The 25,206-nt window shown below is 41.4% G+C and overlaps 1 protein-coding gene across 1 annotated transcript in view; it reads left to right on the forward strand.

Moving 5' to 3' along the window:
- Positions 1 to 386: 386 nt before the first annotated feature.
- Positions 387 to 25,206, forward strand: part of LOC143410656 (A-kinase anchor protein 9-like) — a 75,822-nt gene continuing 51,002 nt past the window's right edge. The window contains 1 exon segment of the mRNA XM_076871460.1: positions 387 to 433. Within this exon segment, the coding sequence (XP_076727575.1) occupies positions 387 to 433 (47 nt within the window).

Raw genomic sequence — 25,206 nt, forward strand, 5'->3', positions numbered from 1 at the left:
CACAACCTCAATTTCCCACTACTCAACCTCCATTGAGAAAATGGAAGTGGGGCAGACATGAATGAATGGTGGGAAAAAAGAATTGACCAATAGCATTAGATCATTTCCAAATCTGATTGGCCAAAGTCTGGACCAATAGCATTGGTACATTTTTCAAACCCTAATTAGCATAACTTTGAGCCAATCACAGTAATCGGAGGGCTATATAAGGCCTCTTGCTAGGCACACTTCGCAGAAGATAACTGAAGGCGGCTGCGGCGAAGAAGAAGAAGAAGAAGAAGAAGAAGAAGAAGAAGAAGAAGAAGAAGAAGAAGAAGAAGAAGAAGAAGAAGAAGAAGAAGAAGAAGAAGAAGGCGGAGGAGGAGAAGAAGAAGACGACGACGAAGATGGCGGCGGAAAAGAAGACGACGACGACGGCGGCGGCAGGGAAGAGGTAGACGGCGGCGGCGAAGAAGACGATGGCGGCAGAAAAGAAGACGCATCCTCACGCAGTTTGTTGAACTGAGAGTCTTCTACATTGATCTTCAACAAATACTTGCTCCATCTGGCCTGAGGATTCCATTCTTCGCGTTTGTGGGAGAAGACTTTAAAAGAAAAAGACATTGAGGGTGAGTTTCTGGGGTGTGCTGCTCTGCACAAAATACCTTTATTTTATTTATTTTTATGCATTGCCTAAGATGGAACCCAGGGCCTAGCACGTGCCAGGTGAGCGCTCTACAGCTGAGCCACAACCCAAGCCCCCCACCCCCACTCCAAGTCTTGAACGTTCTTATAGTGAGTTTTTGCTTTTTGTAGTTGTTCTTGTTATTGACAAATCTAAAAGATTGTTTTTGTCTTTCTTGTGAAAATTGCTTTTCTCAAAAGCCAATATATTTATGGTTGAGGTATCTGAAAGTTAGGCTTCCGGATCCTGATGTAAGAAAACGTAGGGTAGCTAGTACTAAGTTCAGGAGGAACCAGCAAAAAATATGAAGGGAAGACAAAAAGAACCCCTGAAAAATGTAACCTGTCAGGTCTTGATTTACATGTGCTTATACACATAAGCAGGTTTTTCATCATATGATTAAAATTTAATCCAAATATTTCAAGTCTAGTTTTTTATCAGGATTTTTCCTCACAAGTTAAAGTATATCTTATTTGGCTTTGAACTTAGCCATTGAATAATTAATGTAATAACTAATTTTGCTAGAAATAATTTTAATATTTTCCTCCTTGTTTCATCTATCCATTTCATCATTTTCTTTCCCTGTCTTTTGCATTTTCCTTTACCTCATTTAGTTTATTATTCTGAGAACATGAAGGAATTTTTTTTTCATAAACTTGATTCAATTATCACATAAGGGTCTCATGAATAGGATATGCCATTCTGACCAAGATTAGATAATTTCAAAGATAAAATTATCCTGTGGCACCTGTGAGAAAGATAGATGTCTATGCAGTTTCTTAGTTTGCAGGATCTTGGCCTCTATTGTGTGTCCCCATAGAATGTGATGAGGTATCATTTCTACCTCTTTCATTCAAAGACTGAGCAATATCCCCAGCCTGAACAATTTAAGTTACTCAACATTAAAAGAGAAAAAAAATTATGGCATTTGCATGTAAATGGATGGAGTTGGACAATATCATGCTAAATGAAATAAGTCAATCCCTAAAAACCAAAGGCAGAATATTCTGGTAAGTGGATGCTGATCCATAGCGGAGAGGGGTTAGACATGGGAAAAATGGAGAAATATATTGTTTTTAACTTTAAAATACAATAACCCTTTGGTATTCATGCAATTTCTTTAATATATACAGTACCATTCATATCATCTACTTATTTTTGTAGTAGGCATTTTGGTAGATTTTGTCTTCCAAGAAATTTTTCATCTAGGTTTTCAAATTTCTCATTATATAGCTATTCATAATATTACTTTATTATCCTTCTAACATTCAGAGAATATTTAGGAATGGCCTCTGATGATTCCTCTCCTTCTCTCTCCCCCCCCTTTTAGCTACCTTGATTAGATTCTTACCAATTTTATCTTTTCAAAATACCATCTTTTTTTATTCATTTTCTCTTTTGGTATCCTGTTCTCAATTTCATCGAGTTCTGCTCTAATTTTAATTATTTCTTTTTTTCCGTTTATTTAAGATTTAGTGTGCTTTCCTTTTTCTGGTTTCCTAAGTGAAAAGCTTAGGTTATTTCAGATCTTTCTTCTTAAATATATGCATTCAACATTATCAATTTTCTGCTTTTTTTAATGTTCCCCACAAATTTTTATAGATTATTTTGAAATGCTTTTAAATTTCTTACTTGTCTCATTTGTCACTTCAGAAGTTGTTTTTTTTTTTTTTTTTTTTTTTTTTTTTTACCTTTTCAATATTCAGGGCTTTTCACTATCTTCCTATTGTCAGTTTCTAGTTTATTCATTGTGATCTGAGATTAGGCATTGTAATTTCTATTTGTTCGTTAAGGTGTATTTTATGGTGCAGAAGGTGGTTTGATTTGGCTGGTGTTTCATGTGGGCTGGAGAGCAAAATGTATAATTGTATAGATGTAAATTAAATACAGCTAATTAGTATTAGCACAATGGTGTTAGACTAATTAAAAAATAGGAAAAAAATTTGTTTTTGCATTTTGCTTTCACTTATTCTTCATCTAATACTCATGTCTATATGTAGATCTGTTTTCTGAGCTGTGTTATTTTCTTTTCCTCTGAGGCATTCCTTTTAATCCTTCTTGCAGGGCAGATATACTGTCAAAGAATACCTCAATTATTGTTGACAAAATCTCTATCTCTCCTTCACATTTGAAGGATAATTTTACTGAATACAGAATTTTAAGTGGGTGGTTTTTATATTTCAATGCTTTAAATATTTTGCTGCATTTTTTTATTCGTAAGGTTTCTTACCAATGTCTGATAAATTCCATGCTTGCTCCCAAAGAGCTAAGGTGTTTTTTTCTTTAAATAGAACTTCTTTCAATTTATTTTTCTTTATATTTGGTTATCCACAGTTTGAATATGGTATGCTTAAGGTATTGATATTTTTTTACATTTATAATGATTGATGTTTTATGAGATTTCTATAAAGATCCGATGAACATGGTAAAAAAAAATAATCAAATAGATATGGTCTATGATAGAACATGGACCATATGTAATTTGAAATGTTCCAATTACTACATATAAAATGCTGGAAATCATAGTAACTATGAGTGGTAATGGCTATATTAATTAATTTGACCATGGTGATCAATACATGATACATGATATGTGCACATATACGTGTGTATACATACATACATACAATCGTTTTGCATACCTGAATATATATATAGTTTTATGTGCTGATTAAACATTTTAAAGTAAAAAATAAAAATCAACAAATTTAATTTTAATAATGTATTTTGACTCAAATATAAAAATCATTATTTCAGTACATAATCGGTGTTTAATGACTAATTGTATCCCTCCTTTTATTTTAATTCTTTGGTACCTGTTGTTTATTTTGCATGTATAGTCCTCCTTAACTCATACTAGTCACATTTCAAGCATTCAATGATCATATGTGGCCAGAAGTAACTATATTCAATGGTACAGATCTATACATTCTTAAGAGTTCATAATACAAACATTATTTCAAAATGCCAATTAACTGGTATTTTCTTGCTATATTCCTTTGATTAAGTCAGGTTTGTGGGTGTTTACCAGGAAAATCTCAGATATAAAATCTCAGATATAAAGTATCATTTTCATACATCCTATGAGTGGTACATATAGCTTCTTTGATGTAAAAGTATTGTTTTTTTTTTAAAATCCTAATCCATTATTTAATATTTTGAAGAAAGTCACTGTACACAGTGGGAAGTTTTTGTTTAACTATAGATATGAAATTCTAATTTGGATTTTTTTCTTGCAACACTTTAGATGTTTCATTGTACTCTTCATTTGCTTGCATATAATTTATAGGAAAGAAGAAATAAGTTCAAATAATTCGTCTGTTTTTTTTTTTTTTTTTTTTTAGTTATGCTGAGGGTCAAACCCAAGGCCTCAGATATGCTAGGCATGTGTTCTATACCCCAGTGAGCTATAATTCTTAACTATACTCCAGTCCCTATAATTCTTAACTTTGTTCTCCATAGGTGCAGTATTTCTTCCATTAGACTCCTTTCAAGATTTTCTCTTTGTCTTGTTTTCTGTAGTTTGAGGTGGATATATGTGGGTGAAAAGTTTTTGATATAGTATCTAGCTGCTGGAGTTAATCTCTGTTATATATAAGAAATAGAGAGACAGAGGGAGAATTTTTGAGATCTGATTTAGTCAGCAGTTTTGCAGCTATGAGCAAAAGATCTTACAAGAACAACTAGTGGATTTGGGGGCTCACTGTCTCAGAGCTCTCAGTCCAGGGACAGCTGGCTTCGTTCCTCGGGTCTTGAGGTGAGGCAGGACATCATAGCAAGAGTGTGGCAGAGTGTAGTAGTAGCTCACATGATGAAAGCAGAGAGGAATGTCGGTAGCCAGATACAAAATAATATCCCACAGACATGTCCCCAGGGACCTGCCTCCTCCATCCATTCCCTACCTGCCTTCAGTTACCACCCAGTTAATCCCATCAATGGAATTAATCCATGGATTGGGTTAAGGCTCTCATATCCCAATCATTTCCTTTTTGCATTGTCTCACACATTAGCTTTTGGAGGACACCTCACATCCAAACCGTAACAATTGCTGAGTTCACATCTCCATGCTCTGTCTGTTTTTGCATTTCTGTTGTCTGCCTTTTATACTAGAGCCTTTGATATATTTGAATCTGATTCTGCTACTTGCTTCTTCTCTTCACACTGTTATTTATTTCTTGTCTTAATCCTTATTATACACTTTTTTATTGAATGATGTATTGTTCATCAAAGTACATAAGGCAGATAGTGTGAAAATTGTTGCTAGTCTGTCTCAGGCTTGGAATTTATTGAAGGTTTGTTCACTGACCATGCAAGGAGTTTAAGTTACTCCTTGGTTCTTACCTTCGTATCCTGTCTTGATTTTGACCTCTTGAATATTCTTGTTCAGGGAGTCTGGATCTTTCAATCACTTAAGTTATAGCCCACTATACTAGAGCTCTGTTGCTGTGATGGTAATGAATCCTTAATCTCAAAACTAAGTGCCAGTCATGAGTGTGTCCATATCCATGAAATCTGACCTTCACACTATTTTTTTCTTCTCTAAAGTGAAATAGGAATGCTAAAGGGGCTGAATAGACTGTGCTCCTCTTCTACCTGAGATTTTGTGGCAAAGACAGTTTTTCCATTTTTCTTTTCTGTTCTGTTCTAACCAACCCCCTGCCCTTCCAGTCCCTGAAGAGTAGACTGTTATGGAGAACACTCTAGGGTAATTTCACAAGGATTTTTCAAAATATTTTCCTGTCAGAGCCATGAAGGGATCTTCTTGGATATTTACCATGAGAACCTCATAGAAAACATAGAGGTACAACCCCAAACCTTCAGGCTGCAGCTCCCAGGAGTTAATCATCTCCTGATAGTTCACACTAAGCCTCCAGCAGTTTCTCAAAGTTGCTACTGAAATCTTTCCATCAGTTTATGGCTATAGTGACCTCTGCTTCAGATCTTGGGCAACAAAGTCTCTGTTGGGACTCTCTGAATCCCCGGCTTTTTCAGATTTTGGGGAGGCAGTGTGCCCTGGAAATTTGTTTTTCTGATGTGTATAAGAAAAATTATTGGAGTTTATTTGTTAGTAGTAATCTGCTTTTCCTTATGGTAATATAGGGATGACAAAATACAGGATCCTTGTATATAGGAACTGACATCTTTAGATTCATTAAAACCCTTATCTCCACTACTGAAATTTACATTGGTGGAAACATGCAGGGAGGACAGGTTTTTGTTTTTGTTTTTTAAACAAAAATCAAAAACTAATATTCAAGGGGAACAGATTTTTTTTCCTTACTCTAATATAATGAGATAGGGGAATTGACAGAATAAGGTTGAGTTTTCTCTTATGGAATTCTAATTAAATTCAGGAGGGTACATTCTTCAGATTTTTGTAGGTACAAGACAGAGTGTGAGCTGAAATTTATTTGACCCAAATTCTTTACATTTAATATAAAATTATGCATGTGTGGGTGTGTATGATCATTCTTCTTAATTCAAATGTTCATTACAATTATTTAGTCTAGTTTAAAATTTTCTAATGATCATTTCACTTTCCAAGTTTGTAATTTTAAATTCAGAAAATTTACATCATTTAGAATATAATTTATAAAAGTATTCATCAAAATTAATCATAAATAAATATATTGAAACCCTCAAACTGTTAAATTCCCTCATTTTTTTCCAAAGCAAACAAAAACAAAGAAATTACCTTTGGGCAAAAACTCAAAATGGAAAATTTTAACCAAAGTGGAATTATTTAAAAATTCTCAAGTGTCCTCAAATCAAAGCTTATAGTGGAAACTCTTTCTCAAATTTAATTATATTGGTCATCCTCCCCAATGTTTATAATGGTTTATGATACCTAAACTGGATGCAAAAGCAAAGTACAAAATGCCAGGCCTCAAACCACATAAAGGCTCTTAATATTTAGGCTAATTTCAGTTCCCCTTAAGGCATATGTTGTGAAATATGGACATCTTCTGCAAGTAACTGGCACGGCTATATCCCCAAATCCTGGGAGAATTATATAGAAGTTTCAAGAGTAAAGAATTACTCCTCTCTTCAATAACTAAAAGAATAAAATCTCGATTTTTCTTCATAAAAATTGGATGTGATTAAATATTTTTTATATTATGGGGTGCTTTAGTTTTGGAGATTGGATACTCTTGGGCCCATGTCGATGTGTGTAGTAAAGTATATAAATCAAGAGTCAATTATTGGCCCAAAGAAGAAATGGATGTGAAGTAGGGGGATATGTCCTTTACTCAACTATCACCATTCTTGAACCTTCTTGGTTCCATTCTTGAACCTTCTTGGTTCCAGTTGAGATGGACGCTTGAGTGCAGAAATCAGTTTTCAAGCTGCAAGTACATTTGGTTTGTAAAAGAAAGAGGTTATTGGATTAGTAATCCATAGCCATTTGTCATGCAGCTATTATCTGCCAAACACCAACCTGGTTTTCTTCCCATCTTTGTCTTTAATTCATTGGATACATATTATCCTTCTTCTCTAAATGCTGCTGTTAACTGGTGGACTCTCTTCACTCATTGGGTATCTGTTCTAGTTGGGAGCAGAGATATCTGGGAAAAGTAAATGAGAGGACTTTAAAAAGGGAAATGGCCAATTCCAGGAGATAGAGGGCTCATTCTTCTTCCAGGGTCCCTTTCAAGGAAAGAAGCTGTTCAATCTAACTAGGCAGGCCTGCCTGGGGTTAACTCAGTCACTCAACTTAGAAGGAAGACAATCACGTGATCACACCAGAACCCTCTTAGGGGTTGCCAGGGCACTATATCCACCCTGAGTCAATTTTAATAAACTCAAGATTGCAATGGCTTGCTGAAGTTTTGGAAGCCTTACAGTTGCTGTGATGTTTGGCTGGATTCTGTGGAATTGGGGCATGGATGTCTTCACTTCAGCTCTGAAGCAGAGTTCCGAACAGGAAAGCAAATCCCTTCTCTTATTGCAAGATTTTCAATCTCTCCTGTATGTAGTTTCTTCCCCTCTTCTGCTTTCTAGTACCTACATATCCACACAATATGGCTTGTTTGAGAGAAATATTCCTGTGAGACATGTGATAATCAGTCTCAGTCGTCTTTTCCCCGGCAAATTTAGGACGCCTAGTTGATTATCCTGGGAGATCATCTCCTACTCTTTGCTTGGAAGCAATTAACATTTTCCTGTCCTTTGTCTGTCTAGAAGCATGAGAGATGCTGTCTTCATCCATTAGCTTGAGCACAATGGTGTTGCTTGTTTCTTTTCTACCTTGTGTACAATATCAATAGACAATGTGAAAATTTCATATATAAACAGGTCAACTGTGTATACATGATGGCTATTATGTTCCTTTATTTTGAAAAAGCATTTATTTTTAATACTATTGTTTCAGGAAGGGGTTACACTACCGGTTCCAAGATTCTAAATGAAGCTCTTCTTATCACATATAAATGTATAACCTGAATGAGAGGAGTTAAAGCACAATCAGCAAAATGAAGTCCAAATAAAAATAATGACAACATGAACCCTCCATGGGTTGAGTGGATTTTCCAGAAGTGATTCTAAAACTTCCGCCTGCTTTGCTTTCTGACTACCAAAGAGCTGACTAAATATATGTTTATAATTATATAAAATAGGGAAGCATGCCTACTTCTTAAGGGAGACAAAGATATGCTTTCATTTTCTGAATGAAATTTCTAAAAACACTACATACAGACACTATATATATATATATATATATATATATATATATATATATATATACACACACACACACACACACACAATATATATATGTATATATATAAAATCTTGAATCTTGACTAATTACATAGGAAAGTGAAAAGAATTTGAGGAAGTATGATTCTGAGGATGGAGACTTTGGCCATTATGTTTATTGGAGTTAACATCTGAGCATTTGAGCAACAATTTGTGGAAAATGTTCCTCAGGCATGGAAGAATTATTGGGAGCAATTAAAAGAACAAAATCAAAATCGAGGGTTGAAATTTTATTTCTGTAGGTACCTCTACACGTGACCTAAATGAAATTATTGTTTGCATTTCCTTATTTGTTTTCTATGTGCACTGCAAAATAGGCTGCATGTGGATTTTATTTCACCTCTGTATATCTAATATCTAGAAATGTGTCTGTCACGTAACACATGCACAACAAATATAAGCTAATAGATATTTGAATGGTTACATTACCACATTAACACAGTAAGACTCAAGCTAAAATACCTAACACATGTTGGAGTGAGTTGCAGGTGAGACCGTAACTACTTCATCTTATTCCCAGGTATTCTAGCCTTTTTCAGTTACCATAAAATAAAATATCATAGACTAGGTGGCTCAAGGAATAGAAAATTTATTTCTTCATAGTTCTAAAGTGTGAAAAGTCCAAGATCAATTTTCTTTTGGGTTTTTGGAAAGGCTCTCTTCCACAACTACAGGGAGGGCTTGATGAGGACATCAATCCTACCATATCGAAGCCCCCATTTATATAACCTCATTTAACCTTAATTACTTCCTTATAGAACTTATCACAAAAATAAAAGTTTAATTTGGGGATTAGGGCTTCAATATATGAATTTTTGTGGGAAGAAATCAGTCTACAGGACCAGGTAATGTCAAAGAGAATGGACTCAGTGTCATACTTGTGGTTTAGTAAATGGAAACACAAGTACTCCAAGCCCATTTCTCAAATGAGGCAGGAAAAAAATAATACGTACAATAAAAATAGAGTTGCTTGGGACATATTAGGAAACTGAATTTTAATTGTTGTAACCCTAGTATATTCTTTGCCAACATTCTTTTAAACTCGGGTTATATACTACATAATTAGCGATACAATTGTCTCACTATAGTAAAAGATTTATCACAGGAAGGAATATATAATCCTTCCTTTATTTCCTCATTGTTCAATGTTAACACCCTCCAATGGTTAGCATATTTTGAGATTTAGAAAATGTTCTGAAAATTAAATGGGGCCATAAAATCGAAACAGGAAAAGCTACTATGGCCAACTCAAAATATTTGAAAGTCAAGAAAAGCATTAGAAAAGCTGAAAAACAATCCTGATTATTTCTGTCAATTAACATAATTTGCCTAAGGTCATTGCAAATCATATGACCTATCAAAATCTTTGGGCAATTCTACTACCTGCACTGAGCAATACAGTACACTCCTATAATTCATTCACTCCTGTAAAAACAACTTTGTTCTTCAATTAGCTTTTCCACAATACTCTCCTACTTTTTTCCTATACAGTTTTTAAAAACACACTTTTTAAAATCAACACTCTTTCCAAATCATCTCTTTCACTCTCTTCCACTCTGGGCCTTTAAGTACCAGAGATGTGCTAATCCCTCTCAAGTTTACATCAGAATATCTCACCTCTACCTCAGTGTTCCATACCTGCCTTCTTACTCAGTACTTCTCTGGCTTTCAAATAGGCATCCAAATCTAGCAAGTTTCAAACTTTATTCTTGAGTCCAACATAAGCCAGCAGTCCTTGAAGTCCAAACCCACAGAATGACATCTCATCTCTCCTCATAAGAAAACTCTTCACATAAGCACCACCTCTGCCATCTCTTATCTGGACTTTGGCAGTAGTCTCCTGGTTGATTCTGTCTCCTCCACACAGACAGCAGATACTTTTTGTTTCATGGGTTTATAAAAGAAAGTGAGATGGGAGGTGATGGATATCTTGTTCAGGTTATGCTGAGCCTGACAATTTTCCCATCATTCAGAGCAGAGAGCAACTATCCCATGCCTCAGAGGCCCTCATGTGCTACCTCCAGATTTGCTTTTCCTGAATGAAGGGAGACAGAAGATATCAAAATGACACTCTCTATTAGCCTTAGTATGTGCTTTGCTAATGGTGACCTCTGTGGGATCACATTTTCATTTCTTAATTTCCTCTTGGCCCTCTTCTCCCATGTTGAAAATGAATTTATTGATACTCCCTTCACCTTGAGGTTGATATGAAGATTAAATGAGATTAAACTTCTCTGTAGTGCCTGACTCAACTCAGGTTGACTGTATGGTCATTTGTATTCATGGATTCTTTTATTTAGGTAAATTCCTTGGAGGTTTGCTGCCTCAAGCATCACGTATAAGTGAAATAGTTTAATTCCCAAGAATAATTTATCACCTCATCACCAGGTGCTTGTCATTCGTCTTTTGTTGTGGTTTGGGTGTGAGGTGTCTCCCAGCTCACATGTGGAACAATGCAAGAAGGTTCAGAAGTGATTGGGTGGTAAGAGTCTTAATCAATGATTTTATCCCCTGCTAGGGATTAACTGAGTGATAACTGAACTGGTAGGGGTGGGAATTAGGGAACGGATTTAGTGTCTATATTTATATCTGGAAAGTGGAGTCTGTCTCTTGGCTATCTGATGACCATGATGTGAGCTGCTTTGCTCTGCCACACTCTCCCATCATGATGTTCAGCTTCACTTTTCCTCCTGGGAAATGGAGCCAGCCTTCTATGAGTTAAGACCTCCAAAACCATGAGCTTCTGAATAAGGTTTTCCTCTTCTATAATTGTGTTGTTCAGTTCCTTTAATCACAGTAGCAAAAAAGCTGACTAAAACATTTTTTCTATTCCGTTGCAATGCTATCTGCCACCATGTAAGTGTGACTTAATGACCAAAGTATTGAAAAGACAGTAAAGAAAAGGATATTATTTGTTTCTTAAGGAAGAAGGGACATTATCTCAGAAGAGATGTCAGACTTGAGAATGGAACACATTGGCCTTGCTGTTTCTAGGTTGGGTTACTGCATCTCCTTTGGGTGATATTTCCCAGAATCCAGTCCAGTGTTATACAGAGCTCAGATTTTTATCTCCTTACATTTCCAAAAATACTTAGACAGAAGACCATCTGGGAAGTTTTTTTTTTTTTCTGACTTTGGTATCTTCATTAAGACTCCCAAAGACTCAAAGTTGGCTTCCAGCTGAACCAAAGCTGCAGGCATCCATCAATGCCTGGGACCTGAGTTTTTTTTTTTTCCAGAAACAGAGGAGTTCTCCACCAGGTCTCAGGATGAGGGACAAGACACCTGGAAGGTCTAAAAGCAGCAGGACCTTCTCCTCCTTCATTGCTGTTCAGAGATTTCTGCATGGAAGTATTCCAATCATGCATTGTTTTATTGCTTCTCTACCAACTTCCTGTTCTCCAGCTTAATTCATGTGTAAATCACAAGTAAAAGTTGTGTATATTTAAGGCAGGTAACATGTTTTGACTTGAGCATAAGTGGGAATGCTGGGTCGTATAATAGGCCTTTTTTTAAATTTCTTGAGGAACCTCCATACTGCTTCCCATTATGATTGTGCCAATTTACATTTCCACCAACAGGAAGCAAGTGTGAAACTGGTGAAAGCAGCTTCCTCATTCTTCTCAAACAGAATACTCTAAAGAGGTAGAGAAGGAGGTAAGAATGAAAGTCCACACAGACCTCCAGCACCATGGTGAAACTCCAGCTGCTTTGCCAGGACACAGTTCCCTCAAAATTTATTTTTTCCCCAAAATTGCATTTTTCCTTTTAAGTAAAGATAATTATTTTGAGAATTAATGTTTTAACAAAAGAGAACATTGTGGGGGAAAGCAAGTCAGGGAGACCTGATAGTTGGGAGGCACCACCATTGAATAAGAACATGAGGTTCCTGAGTGCTCCCTGTGGAAGCAGCCCCATCCAGCCTTTTGGACCAGAAAAGCAAAGCAGAATGACCAGGCCTAGCTAGGCACAGCACCCTCCACCAGCCATGAGCCAGCCAGGGTGTAGTGCTAGACCTGGATCCTTCATTTAGGGACCATCTGAGGAGCTACTGGGCAGTTTAGCAGGTCCATGCCCTCAACTCAAAATTTTTAGAGGGTAGCATCAATCAAGGCCACTGCTACTTTCTTTCCTATCCTGAGGAGGATTTTTCCCCCTCATGTCTGTGTTTTTCTTAATGTTTTAAAATTTAGTTTGTAAAAGCATTATTATTACTAATTATCCCATAGTAATTGGACATATGTTGGTGTTATCCTAAGAAGTTAGAGCAGTAGAGTTCAATCAACATGTACAGGGTCAAAGACCTCCACTCTTTGCCTTGGTGAAGGGACTCATGTAGATGGAACTGTCCTCACAGGACTGTTGTTGATTAAAAAGTCCTCAAAGGATTGGGACAAATTAAAGTGGCCTTACTAGATTGGCATAGATTAACATGTCCTTATTGGATTTGTAAAGATTAAGGTGTCGTTATAGGATTGGTTTAGATTAATGTGGCCTCACAGGATTCATATTGATTAAACTGTCCTCACAGGATTGTATATATAAAAATGATCTTTCTACATTGGTATTGATTAAGCTGTCTTCACAGGGATAGGATCACATAACTTCTTGCAGTAGCCTTTTGTTTGAAGTGGAATGAGCCCTGTGCGTGTGAAGGGTTGATTCCTAGCCCCTCATAATACTTACTTTGAAGTCCTAACTGAGTAGCTCATAATATGCCCGTATTTGGAGACAGGGTTTTTTTTTTTTAGTGATTATTAAATTTAATGACGATTTCTGGTGGCTCCATTCAGATGCAATCAGCGTCCTTAGGTGAGAAAACTGGGCACAGATTCCCAGAGGTACCAGTATAAGGACATAGGGAGGGAGGCCATCTGCAAGCTCAGAGAGAAGCCTCAGAGGGTACCAGCCCTGACCACACTGGTTGTCAGACTCTGGCAAGCCCTGTGTTGGGGCTACCTACCCAACATGTAGGTGGCTATCCTGCCTGTCTACTGGGAGATCTTCCCATATAATATGGAGCAAAGTGCAGTGGCAGCTTGACCATTCTGACCACCTGTCTCTGACTCTCCATAATCCCTCCCCCAGTTTTGTACCTGAATTGTCCTCACCTCTTCTCCTGCCCTCAGCATCTCTTCCTGGCTTTCCAGATCAATCCTGAGGACAGCCCCTCTTGGAAACTTCCCTGAAGATGGATACCCCAAAGTGTCATCTGGGAGCTCTGAGTAGCTCTTGTCCTGTCCCATTCTGGTTAGTGTAATGGAACTCCATCTCATCTTCCACACTCTAAGATTACTCAAAGTGACTTCTCCCCAATTCTGCCTAGAATTTTGCATCATATATGATTATATGGGCTGTCAGCAGCCTTTTGAATTACAGCCTGAGCCCCTAGGCTCTGCACCCTGAGGCTAATATTTGTGCACATGCTGAGTACCTCTGACTTTGGTCAGCTCAAGTGCAAGAGGATGACACTCCACCCCCCAATACTGAATGTCCTGACTTTCCATTTCCACTGAGTGAGAATTCAGTTCCAACAATATGATCTGTTTGACCTTAGATCTTTAAGCATATCTCAAGTCCTTTTTGAATTTCAAAATTCTAGAGTGACACAAGCACATTTAAATACCTTTCAGAATTTTTAAAAAATGTCTAAAGGATCCCCTTTAAAGTAGTAGTAAATCTATGAATATGCTTAAATTCTCAGACATCAGTCTATGAAAATTTTTTCATTAAGCTGAATTTCTGAGAATGAGTCATTGTGACATTTTGTTTTGTCAACCACTTATTTATGAATGTGCAAAATCTGTGCACCCTCAGGAGCTCAGTGGCAGTGATGGAGAGCCACAAACCTCATCTCGGGGTAAGGGTCAAATATTTTGTCAGAGGAAATGACAATTTTTAGAGTTTGTCTTTTCAGGGTCTTGGGCAGAGTTAGCTCAGCATGCTTTGGTTTCCTGGATAGTGTCTGTCCCATGTGGCCATTAAGCTTGTGAATTGTGGCTGGGGAGACTTAGAAAGAGACTTTTGGTTTTAATTATTTAGAATGAAAACAATTTCATGTGGCTGATGGCTATTTCATAGGACTCTGGGGAGTTGAAGAGATTTGGACATCATGGATGCCTGCTTTCCTAAGAGAAGTCCCTGAGGGCCACCCAGGCCCTCATGGGGCAGGGATGTGGAATGGAGACACATGACTTAGGAGCTGAGAGAAACATGGAAGACAGAAGGACAGGACAGTATATTGTGCTGTGTGTTGCCAACCCAAAGCCATCTTCACTGTAGAGGTTGCTCTGTGGAAACAAGACCAGTCTGTCTGAGGTGGCGGTACAATAGATGCAGGGGAATGTGAGTGATGACCTCAAGGTCCTTTTGCTTCCTATGCTGGACAGGCAGTGGGTTCAGTCCTGAAATTTCTAGAACCCTGGAACTTCATCATCTGACTTCATCATGTCCATTTTGAGGAAAATGGACTAAAGTGCCCAGGATCTGTGGTCTCAGGGACATGTCAAATCCTCAACCACTAAAAATAGGCCCTTCTATGCTAAGGACATTGCCAGTAAGTGGTGTGAGGCCAGAGGCCTCTCAAGAGCAGTGATGGGCACCTTGGTTCCTTGAAAGTATGGCCATCGGGAAACCCACCAGGCTCAGATCTTGGGAGTAAGACCTGAAGAAGCCACTGGAAGGCCTTATCCCCAAGAAGAATGTCATTCCTCTGATTATCCTGCAGCGCTGAGCACTGACAATGCCAGTTTCATTAGTGTGCCTGGCACAGCTCCTTATGGAAGCAACCAGAGGTCAAAAAAGAGGTGAACTGGCAGAAGCAATCCCAGAGTAATGTCTGGTGTCCACAGTCATAGAAATAAAGCACAATGGATTCTTCCTCTTATTTCACCTGTAAGAGAAAATGAATGAGGTGGAGGGAAAGGAGGAGGCAGGGGAGGAAGACAAGGAAGAGGAGGAAAGAAAGGTAAAAAGCCATAGGATAGAAGGAACAGAAGAGAAGTAGGAGGAACAGTAAGAGAAAGAGAAGATAAAAAAAAGGAGGAGTGGAGGAGGAGGAGGAGTGGAGGAGGAGGAGGAGGAGTGGAGGAGTGGAGGAGGAGGAGGAGCAGGAGTGGAGGAGGAGGAGGAGCAGGAGTGGAGGAGGAGGAGGAGTGGAGGAGGAGGAGTGGAAGAGGAGGAGTGGAGGAGGAGGAGGAGTGGAGGAGGAGTGGAGGAGGAGTGGAGGAGGAGTGGAGGAGGAGGAGGAGGAGTGGAGGAGGAGGAGTGGAGGAGGAGGAGGAGTGGAGGAGGAGGAGTGGAGGAGGAGGAGGAGTGGAGGAGGAGGAGGAGGAGTGGAGGAGGAGGAGGAGGAGTGGAGGAGGAGGAGGAGGAGTGGAGGAGGAGGAGGAGGAGTGGAGGAGGAGGAGGAGGAGTGGAGGAGGAGGAGGAGGAGTGGAGGAGGAGGAGTGGAGGAGGAGGAGGAGGAGTGGAGGAGGAGGAGTGGAGGAGGAGGAGTGGAGGAGGAGGAGTGGAGGAGGAGGAGGAGGAGTGGAGGAGGAGGAGGAGTGGAGGAGGAGGAGGAGGAGTGGAGGAGGAGGAGGAGTGGAGGAGGAGGAGGAGTGGAGGAGGAGGAGTGGAGGAGGAGGAGGAGTGGAGGAGGAGGAGGAGGTGGAGTGGAGGAGGAGTGGAGGAGGAGTGGAGGAGGAGGAGGAGGAGTGGAGGAGGAGGAGGAGGAGGAGGAGGAGTGGAAGAGGATTAGAAGGAGGAGGAGGAGGAGGAGGAGGAGGAGGAGGAGGAGGAGAATTATTCCACATTGTGGACTACAGCAAGTCAGAGAGACCCACTCTTTGCAAAGCACAACCATTGCATAAGAATATGGGGTCCCTGAGTACTCCCTGTGAAAGGAGGAGGAGGAGGAGGAGGAGGAGGAGGAGGAGGAGGAGGAGGAGGAGAATTATTCCACATTGTGGACTACAGCAAATCAGAGAGACCCACCCTTTGCAAAGCACAACCATTGCATAATAATATGGGGTCCCTGAGTACTCCCTGTGAAAGGAGGAGGAGGAGGAGGAGGAGGAGGAGGAGGAGGAGGAGGAGGAGGAGGAGGAGGAGGAGGAGAATTATTCCACATTGTGGACTACAGCAAATCAGAGAGACCCACTCTTTGCAAAGCACAACCATTGCATAAGAATATGTGGTCCCTGAGTACTCCCTGTGAAAGGAACCCCACCCAGCCTGTCCTTTGGACCAGGAAAAAAAAATGCTTGGGGAGGAGGTTTCATAGGCAGGCCTGGCTAAGCACAGCAACCTCACCAGCTATGAGCTAGCCAGGGTGTGGCCAGTCCTGTCTCCTTTGCTTAGGGACCCTCTGTGTACCTGCTGACAGTGTAGAAGGCAGGTAACTCTGACTCATTTTTTAGAGGGTGGCAGCAGTCAAGTCCACTGCTGTTATCTGAGATTCTCTTTCCTATTTTGGGGAGGATTGTTTCCCCTTAAGTCTGTTTTTCTTCCCCAGATCTTTAGTTGCAGATGGACACAATACATTTATTGTGTTTATTTAACATTTTTTTAAATGTGATGTTGATGATCGAACCCAGTGCCTCATGCATGCTAGGCAAGCACTCTACCACTGAGGCACTACCCCATCCCAAGTTTGTCTTTTTTTAACATCCTAAGTGAGTTTTTTAAATTTAACTTATAAAATTATGTCATTTTATTCCTAATTGTCACATAGTAATTGGACATATGTTGGTATTATCCTGAGAAGTTAGAGCAGAACAGTTCAACCACGTACAGGGGAAATGTCCTCCCCACTTTGTCTTGATGAAAGGACTCGTGTCAATGGGATTATCCTCCCTGGACTGGTGTTGATTAAAAAGTCCTCACAGGATTACAGATTCAATTATAGATTAAAGTTGCCTTACCAGATTTGTATTGATTAAGTGGCCTTACTGGTTTGGTATAGATTAAATTTGCCTTATTGGATTGGTATTGATTAAAATCTCCCCACAGTATTGGCATAATTCAAAATGGCCTTACCATGTTGATATAGATTAAGCAATTTTCACATGGCTTGGATCATGTAACTTCTCACAGTGGCCCAGTGTTTGGAGAGGAATGAGCCCAATCTGTGTGATGGGCTAACTCCAGGCTCACAGTGCATATGTTGAAATCCTAACTCAGTAGCTCAGAATGTGACTATTTGGAGACAGGATCTCTGCTTGCCCTGGAGTGAGTGCTGAACCTGTTTTCTGAGACCATAGCTGACCCAGGACTGTGTCAACACCCTACAAGGAGCCTCAGAGTCCAGCCTCTGGGAGGCCATCACACTTCTCACCTATGTCCTGGCATGCCCCAGGTAATCCTCAAGCCTGGAGGAAGAGGAGGGCACTAGTCCTGGCCTCCCAGGTTCCCTGAGCTCATCAGGGTGTGTGGAGTTCGGGGAAAGCTATCTTCCTGCTTTCTACAACTGCACTGGGCCCCTGTGACCCCACCAGGAAGTCTCTCCCAGAGTCAGGGAAGAGGGAGTGACTACTGTGTTTTAGGCTGCTATAGGATGTGGCAGCTCTCAGCCCTCTCAGGAAACATTCAGAACCCTGGGCTCATCCCAGCCTCAGCCTGTGGCCTTTCCTGAAAATGGGAGGGTCTAGAGTTTTAGTAGGGTGAAGCCTGTGAGGAGCTGGTCAATTAGAGACAGGGACTGAGTGATGACCTCAAGGTCCTTTTGCTTCCTATGCTGGACAGGCAGTGGGTTCAGTCCTGAAATTTCTAGAACCCTGGAACTTCATCATCTGACTTCATCATGTCCATTTTGAGGAAAATGGACTAAAGTGCCTGAATCTGACCCTTGACTAGGTAGGAAAGGACCTCCTGGGAAGGGGTAACTGTGCAGTGTCTAGAGGTCATCTGGATGGAGGCAGGAGGTCTCTCCTTAGTCCCTGTGCTCAGCCCCTATGGGGAAAGGTATCTACTCTCAGTATACTGACAGCCAGCCCCCTTCCCTTCCACCCATCTGACTTTGTCTTGCACCACTCTTATGGGTGTGGCTCCCAGCTTGTTCTGTGCTCACTCCCTTGAAGGGCCAGCTGGGCCCAGTGGGCACAGGTGAGACACCATGACCAAGTGGGAGTATCATCTACTGTACATTCCTGAGGGACTCTCCCTGCTGAGATTAAAAGAGATATTTTGTCTGTTCCAAAGTGTGGATGGCAAGAGGGGAGCTGAAAGAGTATATGAGGGGTGGTTTGTTCAGCCCTGGACTTTCTGGGCTCCAGGGCTTTGGGGACAAAAAATATGGGTGGAAAATATTCAAACCATGGCACCATCCTTTTCGATCAAAACATGGGATGATGTGCTCTATTTTAGCTGAAATATGCGAATCTATGTTGAATAACTAGAGTGAATTTCAGAGGTTGTGCATCAGGACTAGGTAGTGGCACAACTCTCTCTGCAACACTAAATAAGCTAATCAAGCAACAGAATCCAAGCTCAGAGGATGCATTTGCAACCTGTGGAAAGAGATGAAATTAAAAGTTGGGATGGGGGTTTGAAGCTGTAGGATAATGTCCTCTAAGCTCATCAGAGGTGGGTCACAGGGGCCCTAATGGCAGTCGCCTCCAGGTTCTCCCCTAGATGTGGTTCTGTAGGGATCCTGGAGTTCCTCCATGTTTGTCTATTCCCCAGGAAGCTCCTATGGACAAAGATGCAGGCCTGGGTTGTTGCGCTTGCATTTTTCTGAGTTTACCATCCACATCCAGAACTTTTTAATGTCTTTCCATGAGCAGCAACCGCATACTGAGCCTGAGTTTATCAGCTGCATATACAGGTGTTTCTACTCAGAATTCACTTTTCCCTCTGTGAGGTGTGCAAAGGTAAGGGGGTCCAGAGACCAGATTAGAGTAGAGACCTGGGGGAGCTCAGAGACACCAGGGCCTCCGTGGCATGGATTCATAGCAGTTATGCTGTTTGTTCACCCATTGAAGTGTGCATCCTGATTGCTTAAGGTATTGGGCCATTGTGAATAGAAATACTGTATGTAATTGCATGCTGTGACCTATATATACATTTTTGAGGCAGTTGTCTATATTTTTAGGAACATGGTGGTGACACCATGTCTAACTTTGAGGAAAATAGCCAGTTTTTTGATAGTGGTGAGCTGTTGTGTGCTCTACCAGCAATGCACAAGAGTACCTGTGGCTGCTCATCATCCTCATGGTTGATACTCTACTTAGTAAAGACCTTAGCAGCTTAGTAGGTGTGCAGTGCACCTTGGGGTCTTAGTTTGTGCTTTCCTCATGACAGGTGATGCTAAGAATCATTTCTTTGCTTCCTTGCCATCTCATATCTTTCTTGTCAGATGTCTTTTCAGATCTTTACCCATTATGTTGTCTTATTGTTGAGTCTTACTATATTTTGTACACAAGTTTGTTTTAGACATATACTTTCCAAAGTTTCCCCCAGTCTTTGACTTATCTTTTCATTTCCTTAATATGATTTTTTTTACAGAGTAATTTAATACAGTCTACGTTATCAGGTTTTTCTTTCATGGATTTGTTGTTGTTATTGTTTGTTTGATAGCAGGGATTGAACCACATCCCCAGCTTTCATGGATTTTTTTGCTGGGGCTGTATTTAAAACCTCATCATGAAACATGTGGTCATGCACATCTTCTAGCATTTTACAGTTTCCCATTTTAAATGCAAGTCTAGGGAGTATTTTGATAGGTTCTGGCATCCAGATGTGTGGCTTCTTGAAGTGTGTCCTTTTGCAGTCAGTGCTGTGTAGTCTAGGTTTAAAAACAGCTTGTTGGGAATTTCTGGAATGCACTGAATCTTCAGATCAGGTTTGAGATAATTTCATCTTAATTATATTGAAACCTGAACAAAGAATATCTCTGCATTTATTTGTATTTCCATATTTCCTTTTATTTCTTTCAAAACATTGCAAGATTTTCTGAAAGTATGGTTGTACTTTAAGACTTACATGAAAATACTTCAAATTTGGGATCTCTATTTTAAATATTAATGCTTTAAAATTTTTCTTATTCCAGTTTATAAATTTCACTGTTTCCTCTACGTGACTGCTGAAATATAGGAAATCAATGAAATTTTGTCTATGGGCCATGCACTCTGCTGCTTACTATCTCCATCCAGTCTGATCAAGACATAGGATGGTAGGCGCTATTTCTTTTTGATTTCCAAAATCATGTCCTGGAATAGTCAAAACTATGAATTTCAGAGCTTCCCTGTGCCTAGCACAAGGGGGTGCAGCTCTGAGTAGTGAACACCCAGCATCCTGCACTGACTACAGTGGCCAGCAGAGGGCACTCAGAACAACTTTCTCTGATCAACTGCTTTTGGGGGCTGTGTTCTGTGCCCTACTGGAACTTCCTTCTCCTGGGGACCCATCTGAGAGATGCCACATCTAGGGACTCCTAGGGGCTCTATCAAAGGTGTAGACCAGAGTTTTTTTTTAATCCTTGGGACACACCTGGAAAGATACGATGGCCTGGGGATGCCTGGTGGATATGTCTGAGGTGAGGACCAGAAATTCCTTCTCTTTGGCACCTACCCATGGAGACTCCATTGTGGATTCAGGATGACTGAGGTCCATGTGAGGAAAATATGAGGAAGAAGCTTCCTGTGCACTGCCTGTTGTGCTGAGAAGGAAGTTCTGCTATGTTCTTTACTTTCTCAGGTAATATTTTAGCAGAACTTATTTTACAACAGTATTTCTTACTGGGGCTTTGGCTGCTCAATATCATGGTATGTCAATGAATTTGGTGTGGCTTGAGTGTCTGAGGACACAAATGCCCCCTCAAGATGGTGCAGGGAGGGCCCAGTGCCTGGAATCTCACTGGGGCCTGCAGGTAAGGGCTGATGAAAAGGCAACAAGAGGCTCACAGGAGCCTCTAGGATGAGAGATGCAAAAATTATGATGGATTGCACTACCCAGAATCCTGGGTAACTGCTGAATCCTCATTGTAGTAACCAGAGCCTTCTGCAGTGAGGGAAGCATGGGTCAAATAACAGCCTGTGCTACCCATGATTCTTGAGGACCTGCAACTTGCGGAGACCTCTGTGGAGAAGGCTGTACTGACAAAAAAATCAAACTATGCTCCCAATTACTTTTGGTTGCCTGCTCTGCCAAGGAGCTTCTGGGGTGAGAATTGCAAGGGCAGAATACCAGACTTCAATGCTCAGAACCTCGGGGGATGCCTACATACCCTGTAACCCTGTAAGTCCCAGAGGTTTCTGTGGTGATTGTTGTATTGGTAGAGCACACTTCCTAGAATCTCCAAGGTACCAGGGAAAACATGGAGTCTTCAGCTCCTGTGATCCTCAGCAGGACTGTGCAGGCACAACACTAGATTTTGTTATCCAGAACCCTCAGGGACTACAGCTCCCAGAATTCTCTGTGGTGAGTGGGCAAACCATTGAACTGCATTATCCACAATCCTAAGGGGGAATTTTATTTTCAGAATTTTCTGCAGTGAGTAGGAAAAACACAGGACTATATTACCCACAAATATTGGTGCCAGCAGCTCTCAGGATCCTCTGTTGTGAGGACTGTTGGACGGAGAGCTTAACTACAGTGTCCAGAATCCTTGGTGGTATGTGTTCCCAGGTGTGTGTGCAGCCTGAAGCTCCTAGAGGCCTCCCAAGTGAGAGCTGTGCATTATGCTGGTCAGACTATACTACCTACAATTCCTGGGGGACACACTGGTGAATGTGCTGCCTGCAATTCCAGGAGGCTTCCACACTGAGGTCTTCAGTACCAAGGCAAGCATGTGGCCTTCAGTTCTCATGGCCCTTGCAGTAGGGGCATGCAGGCAAAATACTTGACTACCTTATCTGAATCCTCAGGGGGGATTGCAGTTTCCAGGGTCTGCAATAGTGGGGCTGCTGCGTAGGAAGCTGAACTACACTACCTAGAATTCTTGGAGGTGCCCCGTGTCCATGTGTCCTGGATCTCTGAGGCTTCCACAGTGAGAGCTATGGACTATACTACCCAGAATCCCTGGGGGCCTGCAGTTCCTACACACCTTCCTTTTGAGTACTGCTGGGGTAAGTTTTGTATTGCATAACACAGACTCCTCCCCAGGAGTGTCTAGGCAGGCTTGTGCTACACAGATCCCAGAGCTTTGATGGTGAAGTCCACTTAGGTAGGATGTACTGCACTACCCAGAATAATCAATGGGCCACAGCTCTCAGAGACCTCTGGGTCAGGGCTGACTGAGTAGAACTGACTACAATATTCAGAATTCCTGGGGGGCACCGAGCTCTAAGTAGTCACTGTACAGTTGAACATAGAACCAGGCTATAATACCCATGATCCTTGGGGGGTTGCAGCTCCCAGAATCCACTGTAGTGATGCTGCATGGGCAGAACACCAGACTACACTGTCCAGAATCCCTAGGTATGCCTCTGACTATGTAGCCTGAAATTTCTAGAGACCTCTGCAGTGGGGGCTGCATTGTAGAAGACTGGATTACACTACCCAGAATCCTTGGTGGGGTTATGAGGGTGAATGTGCTACTTGAAGCCCCCATAGGCTTCTGGTTTGAGGGCTGAATGGGGAAGAATGCCAGACTGCACTGTTCAGAATCACTAGGGGTGCCTGAGTAGTCTGCAGCTCACAGAAACCTCTGCACTGGGTTGTGTTGTAGAATACAAGACTGCATGACCCAGAATCCTGGGGGTATGAAGGTGAATGTACTACTTTTAGCCCCTGGGCTTCTAGAGTGAGGGCTTCATGGATATAACACCAGAGTCCACTGTCAGGGTCCGCCAGGATGCTTGGGCCAGCATGTGGCACACAGCTTCCATGGTCCTGAAGGGCAAATACTGAGTGGGCAGAGCACCAGATACACTGTCCAGAATCCCTGAGAACCCTGAATCTGCATAGCCTACAGCTCCCAGGAGCATCCCTGGTGAGAGCTGGACAGGCAGGACAGACTGAATTACCTAGAATGCTCTCAGAGGCTACTGGGAACTTGGTCTGAACTCAGGTTCTTCTGCTCTCCTACAGTGGTCACCTTGGGCTGGGAATTATCAGATATTCTTAAAACCCGATTCTAAAACAGAGCAGTCCCTGGCTAAGTCATTCTTGTCTCAAAGACTACATGTCCCAGAAGCCCCTGTCCTTGGGCCTGTGAGTGAGGGTCTAGACTCCCTGTAGCTGCCTTCCTCTGTGCCTCTGCCTGCCTGGCTCAGGCTGCTGCAGCACTTGACCTGCTGGAGTGCAGGGAGAGGGGTCTCCTGGACTCTTTCTCCTCTCCTGAGATTCCATTCCTCATGGTGCCACAGCCTTGTCTTTAGGGATGCCTGGGGCTCCTTTCTCCTTAGAGCAGCCTGAGGGGGATGCCCACTTTGGGTACTCTTGTGTGTCACATTTCTAGGGTTGCCTAGGCGTTCCTTCTCTTCAGAGCAGCCTGATGGAGATTCCAGGCCTTGGGACCCTCATGGGTCATTTCTCTAAGCAGATCCAGGGTTCCTATCTCCTCAGAGTGGCCTGAGTGAGACGCCAGTGTGGGAACCCTACTGGGTCTCATCTGTAGGGCATGTCACAGCATTTAGGGGCATGCTGCAACATGTGGTGCCACAGTCTGGCTGGGCACAAAATAACCAAGCCGCCATGAGGCACTTGTAGGTACAAACAGGAACTCCTTTATTGTCTGAATTCTGGAGAACGCCACCCACATGGCCATTCCAGGAACACCACCAACCTGAAATCCCTCCTCTGGAACTTCCCCAACCAGGGGGTACTCCCGAGGAATCCCCACTAGAATTCCAAAGTAGCAGGGTGCCCAGGCATCCTAGGCGGACAGCAGGGGTCTATATACAACTGAATATGCAGCTTAACTTAGCCATTATCATCTCAATGGCTCACTGGAATCACCTCTCAACCACTCCCTCTGGCAAAATGCTAGGCATCATTCCCACTTGACTGTGGCTCTCAACATCTCCCCCCTGACAGATTCTGCTAATGTCTTCTTTATGTAAGTGGGTTTTCCACACTGTGGGAAAAGGAGCAGTTTTAGAGATGTCCCTTCCTGAGATTGTTCCAGAAAGACAGGAAAGCCTATGCTCTCCCATAAGGTAGCTATGAATCTTTATGCGTGTAAAGGATGTTGGAGAGTCCCACACCATTGCTGCTACTGAGAAATTGTGGAAATAGATCATGTAGGAATGACCAGTCCATTCTACTAGGGTCAGGTAACCTAGTGGAGACTCAGGTGAGGTCTGACTTCCACCTTAAATCTTTTTATTTATTTATTTTTTTTTTTGGCAGAAGATAGATGGTCCAAACTTAGGTATCCAAGCTAGGAGAGACAGTGCAGCTCATCAGTGCTCTCACAATCAAACCTGAGAGCAACAGGCCTCCAGAGACTGCAGACAAAGGTGAGCACTGGGCTGACTTCTGAATATTTCACACAGGCTTCATCAGCTTGCTTGCTCCCACATAGGGAGTGGGAAAGGTGTTTTAGCAGCACTGATGGAACCAAGTGAGGGATGGCTGAGCACAACCAGATGAGGCTGATGCACTTTGCTTCCTTTTAGAAAAAGCCCCTTTTGTACCTGATTTGTAATCTGGTCTATTAAGATTTTTTATTTTTATGTTTTATTTAGAGATAGGATCTCACTAAGTTCCTTAGGGAAGAATGGATAATGTTTGGCTGGAAATAAACTTCTCCATGCTGTGTGTATCTGATAATAAGTCAAAAGGTTAGTGTCATATTGTATTCAACCAGCCCTATGTGGTGTTGATGGGACTCTTTATTTCTGTATAAAACTTACTTA

The sequence above is a fragment of the Callospermophilus lateralis genome, chromosome 11 (genome assembly GCF_048772815.1).
Source record: "Callospermophilus lateralis isolate mCalLat2 chromosome 11, mCalLat2.hap1, whole genome shotgun sequence".
NCBI classification, from domain to species: domain Eukaryota; kingdom Metazoa; phylum Chordata; class Mammalia; order Rodentia; family Sciuridae; genus Callospermophilus; species Callospermophilus lateralis.